This window comes from Ambystoma mexicanum, chromosome 10 (genome assembly GCF_040938575.1).
Source record: "Ambystoma mexicanum isolate Mex_15411 chromosome 10, UKY_AmexF1_1, whole genome shotgun sequence".
Classification (NCBI taxonomy): Eukaryota; Metazoa; Chordata; class Amphibia; order Caudata; family Ambystomatidae; genus Ambystoma; species Ambystoma mexicanum.
The window spans coordinates 855935003-855954637 of NC_090932.1; the positions used below are offsets into that span (position 1 = coordinate 855935003).

General features: G+C 41.2%; 1 protein-coding gene across 1 annotated transcript in view; it reads left to right on the top strand.

Annotated features, from left to right (window-relative positions):
- The window catches only part of LRRIQ4 (leucine rich repeats and IQ motif containing 4), a 195889-nt gene that overhangs the window by 30142 nt on the left and 146112 nt on the right, over positions 1-19635 (top strand). The window contains exon 2 of the mRNA XM_069618528.1: positions 10314-11450. Within this exon, the coding sequence (XP_069474629.1) occupies positions 10347-11450 (1104 nt within the window). The 5' untranslated portion in view covers positions 10314-10346. The remainder of the gene's footprint in view (positions 1-10313; positions 11451-19635) is intronic.

Sequence of the window (19635 nt, forward strand, 5' to 3'; positions counted from 1 at the left end):
AAGGCTGTGTCAGCCCTCCAAATAATTGGAACTTGGGAAGTGCAGGCCGCCCTCCTACCCAGTAGCTTTCCACCCTTTCTTTGGATGCAACGTTAGCATGTGTTTTGCCAACATTAGCCTGTGCAGAAGGGATTTCTGCTGTTAAGACTGGCAGAGAGGAGATGAGCCATTATAGCATGAGCCTAGGAGATGCTACATTAGCACTCGTAGAGAAGAAATATCCCCATTGTACGTACTTAGTAAAGATGTGTCATTTGTACGTGCCAAGAATAGATGTGCCATTAGTAGGAAAAAAAGTGCAGTTAGCATGCAGAGCCGAGATGTGCAGTTAGCATGTGCTAAATGCACATCCTGTCGCTGCACAGGATGTGCAGTTAGTACGTGCAGGGATGGGCTGTGCATTTAGCATATGCAGACAGGGTATGTCCCATTAGAATGTACGTTGAGAAGGCGTGTCATTAGCATGCACATTTCCTCTGTGCACATGCACGCAGTTAGCATGCATGTACAGAGAGCTGTCCCACTAGTATGTGAGCAGAGAAGATGCACCATTAGCAGGCGAGAATAGATGTGCCAATAGCATGCGCAGAGAAGAGATTTGAGGTCACTATGGGTAGAGATATGTCCTGTCAACGTGTGCAAATATCAGGCTTGCTAAACAGAACGTGTTCTATCAATATGTGAAAAAGATGTCTGCCATTAGCATATGCATAGAGATGTGCTGTTAGCATGCGCACAGTGTAAAGGTGCAATTTACACATGCAAATGACACAAATTTGCTCTTCAAATGCTAACAGCACTTCTCTGAAAATGCTTAAAAGAGATGTGCCTTTAACATGTGCACAGAGTATGTGTCATACTTGTTAGTATGTTTCAAGAGGAGATGTGTAGCTAGCATGTTCACAGAGGATATATGCCATTATCAAGTGGAGTGATGTGCTGTTACTATGTGCTCAGGCGGGATGTGCCATTTGCATGTGGAGTGAAGGGATCTGCACAAGCCAGACAACTTTGATCTATAACTCTTTTGGTCTACGGGTCTGATTTTACGCATGCATTGGGTGAATGTGTTGGATCTGTTTTACTATCCTGCAGAGGAGAAAACTAATTTTTACTCTCTTGAAATTGCATTTACTCTCCAATTTTTGAAAAATCATGCGTAAAATACTCCCACCTCAAAATCTTATCTGGAGCACTGGTTGGGAGAGGCACTAACTTCAAAGACTGTGAAGGAGTGGCACACTTACTTGTGTAGGGGCATCTAACTTCATTACTCATTGTAATAAGACTATTCTAGTGCAGCTTCAATGTTAGAATCAGTTAACTGCTGTCTTCTTTGAGTCTGAAACACCCACTTCTTGCTGATCCTGAAGGTCCTAGAAAGTGTGAAAATGGAAGATGATGTGCAATGAAAGATTCAATATCGTAGCATAACAGGACATTGCAGAGTGTGGGGCAGTACCCTGGATGGCACAAGCAACTTCAGTGGCTGGAAGCAACAGGGGAGAAAATGTAATGTTTGTTCTACCACAGTCCGCTATACTAGAATATTTGGTGCACTGACTGGCTGGTGAGACTATGTCTGCCTGTCAAATCCAGTGTTACAAGACTGTGGGAAGGCCAGTACAGCAATAATGCAGTTCTATGCACCAGTATCGGAGCCACTAGCAGAGGAGCACCATGGTACACCAATGTGTCCCTACACTTATTAAAACTGTCCTATTGTAAGGGTTTAAACTTAATCATTTATACGCACTCCAATTCTTGTAATTGAAGTCAGGGTGAGATTATATTATTTGCCCAGGATCACACACTTACGCTAAACAGTCCTATAGAGATTACTTGCAAAATAAACAAATTGCATAGTAAAGCATCATGACAACATGTATATCCTTATAGCAGCATGTTGGTCCAAAATAATGGATGGAAAACTATAAGATGCAAAAGGCAGAACATCCTGATTTACCCACTTTATTTTCAGCGCTTTAAAACCACACAAAAAAGAAGTTGCACCATAAACTTACTTAGGCTTGGAGATTCGTTACAAACCTCCAGCGTGGTGTTATGTATGATTAAGAACATTCAACTAAGGACATTAAAGCAAACTTGACTTTTTCACATATCAAGCTATTAGACATAATGGGTATGAACACATTTCAAAAGGCTGCATGCTTTATTGTGTTGCTCGCTTTAACCGTCACAGATTTGCAAGGGGACTCTTGGTCTTTCAGTTGGAAATTCACCATCATGCATAAGAAAGGCTATGTTGCTGATGACAAAAGAAATGCTACAGTGTCATCTAGTGGTGGAAAGTATGTTTTTTTAAATGAATAAATACAACATACATGGTACGCAGTAGAAAATGAAAATATCCGTATTGGCTATAATTACATGTGTAAAAAGGCCCGATACGCACCATACCTGGAGGGCTGGTTTTATTGGCCAATGCACAATAAAAAAATTAAAAAAAATTTAAATGAAAAGTAATACTAAGTAACATATCCCATTCACATTTAACTACACTGTATACATATGAAATGGCAACATCGCGCCCAGTCCGCTGCACCGCATGCGATAAATATGGCACACGTAACTTGAACCCCTCTTTATTATTGGAACCTTTCCAGACGAAGCCCAACGTTTGCAGTCAATGCAAAGTACAAATTCAACACCCAATAAGAAGAATGTTTGAATGCAGACAGTGCAAAGGCAAACCCCAAACAAGTTCAGATACATGAGGCGCCAGTGTGGGGGAAACCTTTGCGCAAATATTACCATAGACAGATATACCAAACACCTCACGGTATATTCTATTGTGGTATAGCCAAAGAACTGTGAAATGCAAAAAGTCCTGGCAGGCGAGCACACCAGGCAGCTGAAATTGTGCAAAGATTCCTGACAGGGGAGTACAACAGGTGATCTGAAAAACCATAAGAGAAGTCCTGGCAGGCGAGCATTCCAGGCAGCTGAAATTGTACAAAGATCCTAGCAGGGGAGTATACCAGGTGATCTGCAAAGTTACAAGAATGTCTACAGAAAGACTATTATAGAACTTTAATTGCTTAAACAAGAACTTTGTGATTCCAGTGAAGACACAAAAGAACTGTTAGCTAAAAATAAATGTTTACCATCCTATTTAAGCATCCCGGGGAAGAGGATCACCCTCTGTATCCAATGGTCTTTACCTTGGAGAACATTTTCATCTGAGTCATTCTCATACTTTTTTTTAACACTTTTGCTAATATCAAGTTAAAGACCTTTCCTTGCACCCTTTGCTGTTTTGTTTATAGTGTGAGGGTCAGGATAGGACATTTTGGACACAAGGATGGCTTTTCAGTTACTGACATCCTGACACAGACAGATCCTTGGTGTTTGCTTTCTAGGTGGGGAAGTTCCTCTTTAGAATGGGGCCAGAGAGGTATTTTCCCAACCCATTTTATTTAATTAACCTTAAACATGACAACTTTGTGTTCGTCTTTCATTTCTAACCCCTCGCATAATGCAGTGGTAACTCTTACCATTCCAGTAGCACTGCATTACCTCGCCACTGTTCTACAACTCTGGTGGTAAAGTGGAGGATTTTCCTCCAGCAAAATGCTGGATGTAAATGCTCTGCCTTACTGCCAAAAAATGGCAAAATCGGCAGAATTTCTGCTGGCGGAATTACCGCTGGCAGTAATTCTGCTGAAATCCACATGAAGTCCTACGGTAAATCCACAGGACCAAGTGGTGGTAACAGTAATTTTGTTTGGCTGTATTTCAGCAGATTTACCACCAAAATACCACCAAACTTGTAATGAGACCCAATGTAATAAAGGCTGGCCATCAATGTTGGTTTCTTTCCAGGAGTGGAGCAGGTTCTTCTCGTTCAAAGATATAACCACCATAATAAAGAGCTAAAAACGTTCAGTGCCTTGAGACCAGTGTGACAATTCATGGGGTCACGTCACTTCTCCCCAGGGGGAGCCCTTCCATGTGAGGCTAGGGCTGGGAGCCTGTTGTGAACCATTCCCCCTAGGTGTGTTGGAAAGCAGGACCTCATGGGGAGAAACTCTCCTCGTGGAGATAAGCACTCCTGTTCCGTGATGGAACTCCATAACCCTCTTGCCCTTGAGACCATGAAACCCATAAAGTCTGCTGAGAAACAATCTGAAAGCACAACTGTATGTTACTGCAATACTCGTTCCTTTCTTCCTGTAAACATTGATACCACCCAGAATGGGAAGTCTAAAATAAACATACAGTCAGATCTCAAGTCATCCTCAAAGAATACTGTGAAGAAGAAGAAGAAGAAGATTGGTGGAGTTATACAAACGACTACTTTGCCAAGTACAGAAGGTACTGGGAAGAGGTGGCCCTGAGGAGGCGTGAAGAATACACAATGGACACAAACAAAGGATAAGACACTTCGCTAGGGAGGACCCATCTGTCTGACATAAACATGGAGAAAGGACTCATTGAGTGAAGCAGGTGTACCTGGTTTACCTAGGAAGCTCGAACCTGGAAGCAAGAAGCCCCGTCTGGGAAGCAAACTTCCAACCGGAAGGACGTCGACAGCAGGTTTCAGGAGTCATTTGCAGGCCGATGCACAGCAGGCCTGAGTGGAAGTTGGGAACTGACCACTGCTGTCATGACCTAAAGGAGGTAGACACTGCCTGGCCCGGAGACCCTGTGGAGCCAAAGCACTGCAGCGGGGAGTGAAACAAGAAGCAATAAGAGCGTTCGGTGGGAACGCAGTGTCCCAACACCCCAGGAAGAACCAGTGACGTGTCACCACCAGAGAAGAGGTAACGGAGGTCACATGAGACCCGGTAGCAGATTGGGGAAGTGTGTGCATCAGGAGTAATCCCCCTCATCTCAGTAGTTGTGTCAAGAGTGTTGAATGGAAAGAAGACATCGGGAGTAATCTCCCTCATCTCGGTCTGTGTGCCAGAAAATTTGAATGTAAAGAAGACATTGGGAGCAATCTCACTCATCTCAGTTGTTGGGCCAAGAGTATTGAATGGAAAGGAGGCATTGGGAGCAATCTCCCTCATCTTGTGTAGTTGTGTAAAGAGTATTGCATGGAAAAAAGGCATCAGAAGTAACGTCCCTCATCTCAGTCTTTGTCCCAGTCTTTGTCCCAGAGGTAATGAATGCCTCGGGAGTGATCTCCTGCGTCACAGTCTTTGTGCCCAAAGTACTGAATATAAAGAAGCCATTGAGCGTAATCTCCCTCGTCTTTGTATAGGGATCAAGACTATTGAATGGAAACAAAGTCCTAGAAGTAATCTCACTCGTCTCCAGATTTGTGACAGAAGTAACAAGTGTGGAGATTACATCACAAGTGTTCTTCCTCATCTCAGTTGTTGTGTCAACGAGATTTAAAGAGAATAACGTACTGGGAGCAGTCTCCCTCAACTCTTTAGCCTCACAAAGGACAATAAGGCCAGAGACTACCATGAGAAAAGTCTCCTTTGTCAGAGTGTTAGAAAAAACCAAGGACACTATGGGAACAGTTCCCCTTGTTCTTACCAACAGGAATAAGGTAAAGCAAGGCAAGGAATAACTGTATATTGGAAACCAAAGGTGTGTATGACCTTTTAAACAAACCCTAAGAGAAGCCTGGGAAGAATTGCAAAGGTTGATAAAAACATTTGCAGGACGTTATACAGTGGCTGAACCAAATGAACCAGAAGAAGGGAGTCATTCTCCTGGTTTTCCACATAATTGTTGAATCAGAAACTAAGGCAAAGGGTTACCAAACAGCAGCCAAGAAACTGATCAAATTAACCAGAAGGTTACTGTTGCTGAACTGTTGGACCAGGTGAAGGGAGTCATTCTCCTGGTATTCTTTACAAGTGCAGAAACTGAATTGTTACCAAAGACTAACTGAAACACACCCATAGGGCTGACCCAATGAACCAGGAGAAGGGAATCATTCTCCTGGAACTATTTATGACTTTTGTTAGTGGTAGGTCTACAGTAGGCTAGTTTGGACAGAGGACGGACACTTTGAGTTTGACAACCACCCTGACCATGACAAGCACCCCAGTTATTCTTTAGTTAGGTAGGGAAATCCCTTTAGGTATAGGGAAAATAGGCCTTTTTCATTATTATTTAAATAAGGATCCTAGTGCAAATGTCACCCCTTTGTCGGACTCCTTACTCCAGCACGCCATACCGGGCGTCTGTCAAATATGCTAATAAAGCATTACGCTTACTAGAATCATTGGGTATAGCTGGCAGAAGTGTTTCTAGCGCTGGCCTTACTGAGAATTGAAGTTTATGTGTTTATTACTGAGTTACGTGATGTTATATTAATACTGCTGTATGAGTAAAAAACAGGTATATATACCCCCTATGCCTAGGTGTGTAGTAGAAACAGATATAGTAGAAAGAGATATTGTGTCCACTTATGTGCTAGTGTAATGACAAAGTTGTAATACCAAACAGAATGTGTGAAAAATATTTATTCTTGCATCTGAGTGGTGTGGTAGTGTAAAAATAATCTATACAGAAAACATCTGTACGAATAAATCTAAGTTCATGAACATATATTGCAATGGCCTACACATGTCTCGCTCTTTGAGCTTCATCGGGGACTATTACAATTGGCAATCTGGAAATTATAGGTAATTTGAAAGGCTTCTATACTTGTCCCTATTGTTCTTGTTGAGCGAGAATGCAATGTATTTACGTTGTCTATTCTTATCCTGCTGGTGATATCAAATCTGCCGCACTCTAAAGCTAATCTTCCATTTATAGGGTTGCAGTGTGCATAGCTTGTGTTTGCACTGATTCCTGTCATGGTCTATGCTTGTGTTAATTGTGGATACTTGAATTGTTCATTAGGTTTGACCACCGTAATGATCTACTGTGTTCAGTACTTTGAAGGCATGTGTAAATGCTGGCATCCCGTGTTTCGTGCTGTTCTTAGTTACAAGTCTAATACAAGCATTACTATATTTTTGGGCAAATCTTTTAACACCCTTGCATAAGAATATGGAAAACCCCAGGGTTTTGTCAACATGGAATAAAGTGGTGATTGTACCCATTAAAAGGGAGAGCAAGTGCGAGGATGCAAGGTGCTATTGATTGATAGCTTTTTTGGATAATTCTAGTAAGACCTTTGTCACACTGATGTTGCAAGAATGAAGTACATGTACTGATGACAATATCCTATACAGACTCCACATGGGATTTAGAAGAGGTCTATGTGCACAATACAATGCAATTATTCTAAACACATGTAAACATAGGGTCCTAAAAAATATGAATCTCCTGCCTTCATTGATTTTACAGCAGCATTTGCCTGGATAGACAGGGATACATTGTGGGCAAAACTGGGACACTGGGTACTCAATAGAGCCCCCCTGAAGCTTGTTATACAATTTCATTCTGATATGGTAATCAGGAAAATAACTAGATGGTCTGGGGACTCTGCCAAAGGCATTTGCAACTATGGGACCACTCAAACAAGGTTGTGTTCTTGCACCATGTCTGTTTGAGCTATATATCTCTGATTTTTCAGAAGAACTGAGTATGTTAAATATATATCCTCCTAGGTTAGGGGGTCATAAGATCCGATGGATGTCCTATGCTGATGACTTATTCCTATTGGATAAAATTCAGAGGATTGCAATTCAGTTCAAGCACATTTGGAGGTTATGCAAAATAACATTTCTTGTATATAAATTCCAATTAAAGTCATGCATTTTTCTCCTACAAAGAAAAAATATATCTTTATGTGACTTTGACTCAGTAAAGGCTGTAGGACGTAGTAATAGGTACCTAATGACTGCCTCATTACAAGGTTACAATAGTCATTTTCATACAGTAAACATATATAATTTAAAAAGTATGTTTCACAATCCGTCCTAAAATCTAACAATAAAACAATACAATTAGATACGTACAATTTCATGCAATATTCCCTGCAGTTCATGAATGGCTTTATCTAGAGCTATAATTAATGATACTTACCTTAAACGATTCCATAAAAAATAATAGACACTGAGGTTATATTATGTACACAGTTGCTAAAATAATTAATTCTACATTCTTGAGTGCCCAAACAATATGCTAATAGATGTGTTATCTTTTCTAGTACTGCCGCTTGACAAGAACAACACCCTCTTTTATATCTTCTTATTTTCCTTCTTGAACCGAGCACCTCAAGGGTGGGTATAAAGTTAAAACAATATCGGCGATAAATTAGATTGTAAGGAACCAAAGGGAATCTTTCAATGTATAGCTGGAGTTGATCACGCCCTCTATGTATTTTAGCAGATTCCTTGTGTAAAGTATAAGCTTCAATCAATTTTTGCATTGGTCCAATCAAAATCAATGTATTTTTCACCAGGTGTAGGAAATCTACTAATAATTGATTAATTGCCCTTCTTGGAGCCAATAAAAGCTCATTTTGGTCCTCAAAATGTAGGACCGCTATTACATTTTTGTTTTGGAGAATGACATTTATATCCTCATACAACAAGTTTGTTGGCGGTTTTAACAATCTTAGCTTGTAGCTAATATTTGTAGTTTCTCCCCAAAAATGTGTGCTTTAAGAGAGATTCGACCAAATTCAGTTTTAATTAGACCCAAAATGTTCTTCCATATATATCCCTTTAATTTGTTTTTACGCCAACCAGTTTTTGTAATGCCATAAATCGAGCCCAGAAATTAGTGACTGGACTATTGTAATTTTTAAATAAATGATCAGTGGTAAATGGGAAAACATTCCCAATGTATGGGCTATACGCTTGATTTGTTGTGACTCTATCATTGAAACTATAAAAGAAGATTTTCACACTGTTTTTATCAAAATGTTGAAAGCCAAGGTAAATGAATGTTCTAACACATTCCAGCTGCACATCCCTAATCGACGATCGAAACCTTGTAGTATAGTACAACTTACAAATCATGACATTTTGGATGTATGCTCATTCATTTGCATTCATTTGCAGTTGTATTATCACTCTGCCAAATTACGAGTTTCAAAGATGCACGCCTGCCTTTGTGTGAAGGAAGGTACCACCATACAAAAGCACTTCCGCATGCGATAATTACTTCATGCCATAATTGATACATATGGCAATAAAACATCCCTGTGGAGTCCTAAGGGACTCTGTGGAATAACCTTGGAGTAAGAATCATGCATACCCAAAATGTTACTTCATACTTATTGCATGCAGTAAGGATATTACAATTTTGCGGTATACTGAAAAACTCATAATCAAGCCATTACCAGGTGTATTACCACTCTGCCAAATACCGACTTTTGTTTCCAAAACTCTTAATGGCTGCTTTTTTGTGGAGGTCAATACCTCCAGACAAAATAAGTACTATGTGTGGTAATTATCACATGCAGTGATTACTGGACCAAATGGCGTCATATGGGACTCTAAAGTAGGAAATAAAGGGAATGCCCACACTACTTAGAATCATGTGGACCTTTCTGTGCACCAGGTAATTACTGCATGTGGTAATGGTAACTGAGTTTTGATTAATTTATGAGGGTAGCCAATTTATTGCATTTAGAAGAAGAATTTAGAGGATAACCAATATACTGCACTTAGAAGTGTCTTGAGGATAGCCAATGCATTACATTTAGGAGAACTTTGAGGACAGCCAATGTGCTAACCACCCCTGCTCCTGCTCTCCTCCCACTTACCTCCCAAGTAGCACACATGCTTTATGGGCCAGCCAAACTACACACGAAACACACAAAACACACATTCAACATAACACACACCCACATACAACAAACAAACCCAGACACTGGGCCTTACCCCTCCAGATAGAACAAGCCAGTGCATACAAACAAAACTCACTTAGAAAGCAGAGACACACAGATGCCAGCTTCTCCTGGTTCTGCAAGCATCAACAGAAGAGCAGAACCTCTATCCTATCCCTCTTCCCCCACTAACCCACCCCGCCCTCTTTCTTACAGAGCCACGGGAGTGCCTGGAGACCATGCCAATGTTAACGGGGCGGCATAAGTCAATTTACCATAACAACCGAATTTGTACTTTGGGCTATGCTAGAAATAGTTATTGGGGTTGCTATAGCTTTTGTTGGAAGAGCAAGGGTGTGAATCTAAAAGTTAATAATCTTTATCATGTCTGTATAATGTTTGATGGTACACGCATCTCATAACCTCAAGAAAATCTAAATGCTAATACAAAAAAGTGTACAAATACATTTAAACCTTTCTATCGGGATGCATGGTCTTTCCGTATGGCTAATGAAAGTAAGCATATTTTTGCGTGGTCATAATGTATCAATTTTAATTTATTAACCTTTACTTTTTTCTCTCTTATGATTTTCAGATATTGAAGATTTGTTCCACACTATTTGAAAAGATGATTGACCTTAAGAACAATGGGAGCAAAACAATGAGTGTTCGTTTTTCGAGCACTGTCACATCTGTTTTGCTGGAGGATGGTATCAAAGTCTTAGAATCAATTCCAGTAAAAGAAGAAACAAACCCACAAGACGATGTGCCACAAAAGCAACCAGATCGAATACTTTTCATGGATTTGTCCAGAAAGGATCATACAGTTATTCCAACTTGGATTTTTGAGTTTGAAGATATTGAGGAATTACATTTGGAAAAAAACCTAATAGAAGTTATCCAAGAAGACATCCAACACCTCAAGAATGTTAAAGTCCTCTTTCTGAATGACAATAGAATTCAATCCTTATGTGCAGAGATAGGTGAACTGCCAGTTCTCCAAAGTTTAGATTTAAGCAATAACCCAATTTTGCCCAGTTCCCTGTGTGTCCTAGGCAAAGCAAGGACTCTCCGTGAGCTACGGCTGTATAACATCAACTTGGAAGAGCTCCCCGTTGAAATCTGCAAACGTCTACATCATCTGGAGCTGCTAGGACTATCTAATAACAATCTAAAGGCTCTACCAAAAGAGATAGTTAATTTAGTAGGATTGAGAGAGATTTACCTACGACACAATACATTTGCATGCTTTCCCTTAGAACTTTGTCTTCTTAAAAACCTAGAAGTGATAGACCTGGAACAGAATTCAGTGCGTTCTATTCCAGCAAAAATTGGCTCGCTTTTGAAACTTGTGAAACTCTTTGTAGCATTTAACAACTTGGCTTGTCTTCCTGATACACTATCCCAGTGTACCCAGTTGTCAGTACTTGATGTGTCTCACAATCAGCTTCCCAAAGTTCCTCGGAGCATACGCGAGTTGAAGGAATTGTATGAAATTGGACTCTCCGGCAATGATTTGAGGGCATTTCCACGGCACGTGTGCTATATAAACTCACTGGGTCTCCTGTATTTGAAAAACGTTGGCTTGAAAAAAGTATCCCCAGCTTGTGTGCAATTAGCCAATATCAAGATACTCGATCTAAGTCAAAATCTGCTGAGCACATTTCCTAATGAGATTTGTGCCATGCGGAATCTGGAAATGCTGTCGCTGGATGATAATGAAATAAGCCAGGTATGAATTTTTGCTGTATTCGTTACCAACTTTGATTTACTTACATTTCAACTATTGTTCCTTTTAGTAAAGAAACACCTCTTCCGTGCCCCTGACTGCTTCAGAATTTCAATAAACGTTGTATTGGGCTTGACCATTTACTGAACAGTGAAATCTAGTTGGGTTTCCGAATGACCAAAAATAATGCAAATAATGATGGCTTCACTTAAACCTACTTCTTCCTCTACCCTACTCTCCCGTCAACTATTCTCCCTACCCATCCTAGCTCCTCTGGTATCTCTGCACTCTACCTTTACCCCACTGGGTGCATCCCATTTGTAGAGCGTTCTGTTGCTTCCCAAGTAGATGTGCGCTTTATAAATCCCATACTTGCGTATACAAACAATCTTCACTGGGTTTATTCTATGTAAAATCTTTTCACACATATTAATTTTGATATTCTGAAAACCTGAGTGGATTTTACTTTTCAGATGATCAAGGGGCGCAGCTGTAATGTAAAGCAGAAAGCGTAGCTTCATTATATAGGGAACGGTAGAAATGTGTGCATTGATCATCACCAGTGCTGCAGTACCAGTGCTTGGGTCATATTGGTCCCAAGCTACTATCAATGCAGCAGGAATATAGCGCAGTGCACTCTATACATGTCTTGCCCACTTTATTGTAAAACAATACATATTCATTATGAATAAACAGGAAACACAGATTTAGGCCCTCATTACAACCCTGGCGTTAAGGGGTTAACGGCGCCGTAAAAGGTGGCGGCGCCGCTAACCCCTTAACGCCTGATTACGAGGTCCCTTTGCGGGTTGGCGATTTTAACGCTTGCTTTTTGCAGGCGTTAAAAACCAACCCGCAAAGGGACCTTAGTGCTAAGTACGGTGCCGCAATTTGCGGCACCGTACTTAGCGCCTCCCCATTCCCATTGAGCCCTATGGGGCAAAAATGGGAATGGGGAAGGGCCATGGTGGCATGGGGAATTACCGCCCCGCCAACCTCGGAATGGGGCGGTAATTCCCCATTCCGCCATGGCGGAGTCGGTAAGTTACCGGCATGGACCATGGTGCTATTAACACCATGGTCCAACGCCAGGGTCGTAATGAGGGCCTTAGTGTCAATCAAAAAGTCAACACGTGTTTACTTTCTGTACTGGCACTTTAACACAATATGATAGTCCACATTTTAATATTAACCCTTTGACTTTCTGTCCTTGGGGCTGAGGCTGCAGGGAATATAATGTATGTCCTTTTCACAAAATGCCAACATTGTTGCAGGCGTATTTATTATTATAGGTTATTTTATTTGTATAGGTTATTTATAACGCGCTTAATGCCCAGAGGTTTCTAAACGCAGACCCGGGGATCCAACCTATGGTGTTCCGTGACGACTTGCTTCCAAGCCGAGCACGTTACCCCTGAGCTATCCTCCCGAGACATATACCTTATACCATATACCTTATACCTCCGCATGACACTCAAAGGGTTAGTCGGATCATGTTTCCCAAATGTGACGCAAAGGACCAAATAATACAACTACAAAGCAAACAAATATAGATCAAACTCATGATAGGTCGCTTTATGTAAGCCAGTCAGTCATGCCCAAGTACACTTTCAGATTAATGAGGAGGACTTGAAAACAACACCTTCAATTATCCAATTAGTGTAGGTGAGTTTGAAACGTTTTATGTACTTCTGTCTGAGTTGTGGTAGGCCAATCTTTGAAAGGTGTGACACATCACATAAGGTTTCACTGGTATCTTTATTCAAGGATATTTCACAGGGTAAGTTTAGATTAACTCCTAGCGATCCTAGACGTTCAACTACATATATTTCTTTCCCCAAACAAAGGGTGTATGGATTAGGACAACAAAAATAAAGTGATCTGGGCCTGCTGCTCCCACCTTAGTCTTTTTCTGAGCTTACATGTACCTCTTTCCAAGACACCCTAAGTCCAAATCCCTCAACTTAATAGGTCTTCAGCCCCCTGGCTGCCGTAGTCTAGTAATGAAAAAGTTCTACATTTCAGCCCAAACAAAGGTTTAGGAACCAACTCTTGCAAGTCCAACTTCTCATTCAAACCACAAGCAACACATGTGTTTTTATAATAGGATCTTGTAGCCTTTTCTCACAGTCTGGTCGTGCTCTGTTGACTTCTCTGACCAGTGTCCCACAGGACCTCTACACAGCGGGTTTCGAGGATTTTCCACAAGTTCTGGGTTGACTTTGCCTGGAATCACCACAGGGCATTCCACTTCAAGATTCATGGTTGGTCTTTGTGGGTCTTTTAAACTCTTGTTTGGTTCCGTACTAGGTCCCACCTGGATTCACGTTCCTTCAGGCTTCTCAGAAGATCTCCTTTGGGCCTTGAGTTACTAGTGATACTTGTCAGTTTTCTCCTGGGCCTTGGGTCTGCCCAGGTGCCCTGCCTGCTTCTTTCTGTGAAAATAACATTATCCAGGATTCTTGGCAGATCCCTCCTGGACCTAAGGACCATTGCAGCTTTCTGCCCAGTCCCACCTGGGCACAGGTTTGCCACAAGATTCTCAATAGGGTCCACCTGAACCATACAACACAGTTGTCTCTGAAGAGGTCCTTTCTGGACACAGTTTCGCTGTAGTTTTCCAGACAGTTCTTCCTTGGATTTTGTTTTGGTTCATGGTGGTCGGTCTCTTCCTAAACCGTTAGTCTACAGGACTTTTGGATCTGTTTTATGATTCTCGTGTGCTTACAGGTCTCTCTGGCCCGCATTTATGTTCAACTTGATGTATTGTATATCCCCCTCTTCCTCATTAGATTCCTTGAGAGGCAGATGATACTTCAATGGCCTCAGGGATAGAGAGTAGGCCGAACCACTCAGAACCACATTCCACCCACAAGGAGTTCCCAAGATCGAACCAAATACTGTGCTCACTTTTAACTACTTGACAACCTTCATTAGCAATAATTAAACCGATCAGGTATTTATCCATTCAGAGGAAGATACTATTAACAACTTAATGAGGGAATAACCAATCACATAGTCGTTTTCAAACCGAAATGGGGGACAACCTATTGTGAATCAGAGGGAGGAACAAGCCCCTTGTTAGGAAGTGTAACAGGGGCTGGGGAAACATGGAAAGGGATAGAATCCTGGAGGAGGCAGACATTCGTACACATACTCCCTGACTATAAAGAGAGAACTGCTACAGAGGAACCTCCAGGAGAAGTGCCCATTTTCAGAATGCATTGAGCTTCTGAGAATGCGTGCAAGAGGCAAGACCTTGTAACCTCTGACCCAACCTTGCAAGTCTTTCAAGGAAATCCTCACCTATGCCGACCATAGTTCTTGTGCTCCCTAAAATTCTCAAGGTATTGAGAGGGAGTCTTACCAAATTTCCCAATCAGTCTGTTTTTCACACATGTATAATTATCTTGCTTCGTTTCTTTCCATTTCAGCAGTTCTTCAAAAGCACTCTGAGGCAGTTTACCCATCAGGCATGAACCCATCTCAGAATCAGACAAGGCAGCAATTCTACATGCTCCACAAAGTACTTCAACCACAAGAAGACAACATTCCCTTCTTTGTATTTACGCACCAAACCAATGGGAATTCTGAGAGAATAAGGTGACCCCTTACCATCACTTGTGTTGCTGTGGTTGAAGTCTTTTGGCTACTTCAAGCTCCAACTCATTCATTTTCAATTGTTGTTCCAGTGCCCTTGCTCTGTCAGCTATTGCTTTCTTCTGCTACAGTGTCTCCCTGTCTTCCTCTTTCTTGGTTCCTTTGAGCTTTAAGTTCTTCAACTCCAATTTCTTCTACTCAGTTTACCTTTCTTTTTCGTTTTGGCTGAGTTGGGCTCTTATGTAATACAACTCAATTTGCTGCTTTTTGAAGAACTGCTACATAGTAGGGCTGGGGGACAAATATTGGGGATCAAGGGAAGAGGTAGATTCAGAGAATGCCTCCTCCTCTGTAGAGCACTGGTCTTGGTATTGGGAAATGGCCTCTACTAGCTCACCCCTTCTTGCCAGCTGGAATTATTTCCTTTTTTAGACCTAATTCTTTCAGTTTCCCAACTTTGGATTCGTCCAGGGCTTCAACAGTGAACACTTCCATTTTTATAGCAGAAACATGAGATCCAAGCCCCTGTAAATTTGCCAAAGTCTATCCGCAGAAGTGATAAAGAGAAAAAATGGCAGCCCAAAACTGTACTCCTAGAGCAGCAGGTGCGTCCATAGCCCACAAACGTGCACAGGCAGTAGCACCAGTAGCAAGGTAGCCCAAATGCCCAGATCGTTGCGTAGTTAGAGATGGAAATTGCAGTAAGCACCCTGATGTTGGGGCATAAGGGTGTGTTGGTTCAGTACTACATTACATTCCTGGGGCACAAGGCTCTCACAGCCACCTGTACTGGCATGCACATAAGATGCACTGTTAGGTTGGAATGTGCACATCCTACCCAAGTTTACTCTATGGACAGTTGAAGCAGTGCAGTAGACATCCACTGTAATGCTAGATGCAGGAAAATGGGCCTCAGGATGTGGGTGATGCAAAACACCTGACCCACATGATTTAGTTACATGAAAGAGGGCCTGCCGCCACCATTTATCTGCAGGCAACTGCAGCTACGGATCAGGAATCTCAGGGATGTGCAGGGCACCAGATGTTCTGCCCAGCAGCTGCCTCACAGCCATGATATGGCAGCCATGCTCCAGTACAAGCATAGGGCCCAGTATGAGATGGTCAAGGCTGTGATACAGCAGCAAACCCCTAGCCTTTTCACTACTCTCATTTTAAAGCCAGATCTCGACCCCAAAGAAAGAACTTTGTATATGACAAATGTTCCGAAACATGCCACAGGTAGTTCCAAAGGGTCAGACAGCTGTATTAATAAATGTATATATTGGATACAACACCAAAAACATTGCATGTCTGTCATATAGGACGATATTGTAGAAGTGTGATATTTACATGACCTGGGGATAGGGTACTACAATTATATTAAAGTTGCCTTCCAATCTGAGAATCTGGTGAATTAACTTCTTGCTATAGATTTTCATTCTTTACGTCCTGTAGGGTTACACATACAGTTGAGAAGTAGACCTCCAGAAATTTGTTCTGATCATGATGACCCCATATTTCAACATATAACCACACAGTGATATCCCCGCGAATCATTGCAAGTTCCCCACCCATGACCATCTACCATCTGCATATGGGTGAGTGTGAAACTTAATGCTTATGTAAAATGTATTAACACAGGATCTCCAGACATTCAAGGTCTAGTCATTGAAATTCCTGGAGGTAATACCTATATATTGTATAGTATCTACAACAGACCCAATGGCCCAAATAGGATGAAGAAAGTGCAAAACATAGAACATAAGGTGGGAAATTATCTTGGCGGCAAGCCAAATAAAACTACTTTGATAATCGTGGGAGACTTAAACATACAGTACAAACCTCTAAATGAGATGTTTGACATAATTGAGGAGGAGGATTTGATATTGAATATACCCACTCTAATTCCCCTAAGGTTAAGCAAACCATATAGGTTTGCTCTCCAGACTGGCCAAACATGTTTGTGCCTTAGAATCAGGGTGTATAATCGGTGACTAATGGATGATATACCCACACACAGCTCCTGCGTACCAGAAAGCCTGTACCATTAGTCACATTGTCTATATATTATTGATTTCAGAAATTGGAAATATGCAAAATCATTGCAAGTAATACATAGATGGGAGAGAGACTACTTATCATTAACTTTACAGGCTGATCTGGTATCCCAGTCTCCATGCAATGTGTCCGAGGTGCTCTGTCTTTCCGGCAATACAGAGAGCTTGAGATGGGAAGATTGCGATCGCTCAAATATAATTCCTCTGATTTATCATAAATTGATCTCAACATCCCCCCAAATGACTCTAACAACACTTGGGGTTCCCATGGAAAGATCACTTCCATTCTTGCCCCCTTATTTACTATTATAACAAATACTGTAGCTCCAGCTCAACTGAAGAGGGACTCCTAGTATGACAACGACTGCAGGTGGAAAAAAACAAGCTAGTAGCAGCACTCAACGTACAACTTCATGAAGATGTTAATATAGTCAGAAGGTTGAGGACAGTATATAAGTGCCTGTGTAAGGAGAACGTGTTTCAAAAGTTGGAAGAAATACTGGGAAGCGTTACTTTTGTCTTTAAATGTAAAGGACTTGCAGGTGTTTTTGGGAAGTAATCCATCAAGGAAACCTCCCTCAGTCCATTCTGCCCTCAACTTTATCTGATAATAAATGGTTCGCCTACCTTTCTACTCTCTATAGAGAAGATCGAGCTCCATTAATTTTCACTAATGAGGATACCACAAGCACTATTTGCCAACTGGAGAACTGTGTTCCTTTAACATTTATGGCCCATGAGATTCTCGTGGCAATTCATTCCCAAACTCAAGGGAAGGCTCCTGGTCTGGATCGTATCCCAGATGATCTTTATAGAGAGGAAGTAACTGAATGGGCCTGTTCTTTTTAAAGATGTTCAATGCTATTGTCCACGTAGCGAAGATTCTTGACTCCTGGAAGCACTCTTAGATAGTCCTGATCTACAAGAAAGGAGGTCCTGATGTTCTGGGAAACTACAGGCCAATCTCATTACTGGACACTAGTAGCAGAATATACAGGAAAACCTTATCTATCACCTTATTACTTCTCATGCATGAGTCATCTACAAGCAGGCTTTAAAAGGGAGTGAGAACTTTGGATCCAGTCTTCTTTTAGGCTTATTTTAATTCTGAGCAAACATATTATATCAAAAGGGGTGCTTTGTATGGTTCTATTTTCATTCATCCCTAGTTTTCTTTTCGTGGCTTTCTTTGCCGAAAATGTTTGTCAAAACAAATCATTGAATTATTTTTTTATTTGGGGTCCCACCCCTCAACCTCCCCTCCCCTATTATTTATTCCCTATCTACCACCCCTCCCTACCCTTTATATGCCCGCCCCCCAATATTTTCAGCAAAAAGTACCCTTTTTATATGCTGTTCATAGATCTCAAGGCCGCCTTTGACAGGATTCCAAGAGTAGAGCTTTGGAAAGCATTAGCTTAAAAGTATATCCTGTTACCACTATTGAAAGACATAATAGAGTTGTATGATGGCAGTATGGCCTCAGTTAGATAGGGCCCGGGAGGGGAACAGACTAAACCTTTTTAGTTCCTACTTTGTTTAATTTGTTTTGTGAAAGAGTTTTGGAAGATATCTCTCTATTAACACCAGATGCTCCAGTCTTAAGGGGATAAAAGATCCCTTTGTTAATGTTCGCGGACGATGTTGTCCTTATTTCCTGTATCCCATATTGCTTAACTAAACTCAAAGAACATTTCATCAACCTTTGTGATCTGTAGGGCTTAACTATTAACACCGAAAAGCCTAAATTAATGAGATCACATTATCGCATGCATCTAAAAATAGGTGAAACTAAAATTGAGGATGTAGGCAATTTTGATTGTCTTGGAGTTATACTGAGATGGTATATGAAATGGCAACACCACACAGATAAAGCCAACTTGATATTGAAGAAAAGGAGTGGTGCTATCTAGGCCTACTCCAAATCTTTTGGTAATAGCATCCTACTTCCAGCTTTTAAAGTTTATCAAGCACGGGCCCTAACTTCCACGTTGCATGGAGTGGATTTATGGGCACATCGGCCCATACATATTTTGACGGTAACGGAAAATCTTTTTTAAAGAAATTGGTGGCAGTTCCTCCCAGCATGCCAAATATCACACTGCTTTTCGACCGGGTGCTCGCACCCATTACGGACCAGACCCAATTGAAACCCTTACTTTATTGGGTAAGGATTTGGGTTGAAAACCTCTCAATAAACCAGGACTTTGGAAGCCCTTTTAGATATATTGGTTTATCAAAATGTAAGTAGCCTGCCATAGTTTAAATACATAAAAGACCAACTGTACCGGCTAAAACTAGAGAAATCCAGCCTAGATTACCACGAAAAGCAGACAATATTTCATTGATGCGCATGAAGACTGGTCATTGTGGGGAAAAATGGAAAACTGTTTGAAGATATTAACAGGTTTGATATATTTAAGTACTAAGCAAGACAGGCTAGTAGAACCATACCTGCACTTATTAAACAATCCTTATAAAAGGTCTGTATACATAAACATTTGACTGAAGCATTATCTATTGCCACATTT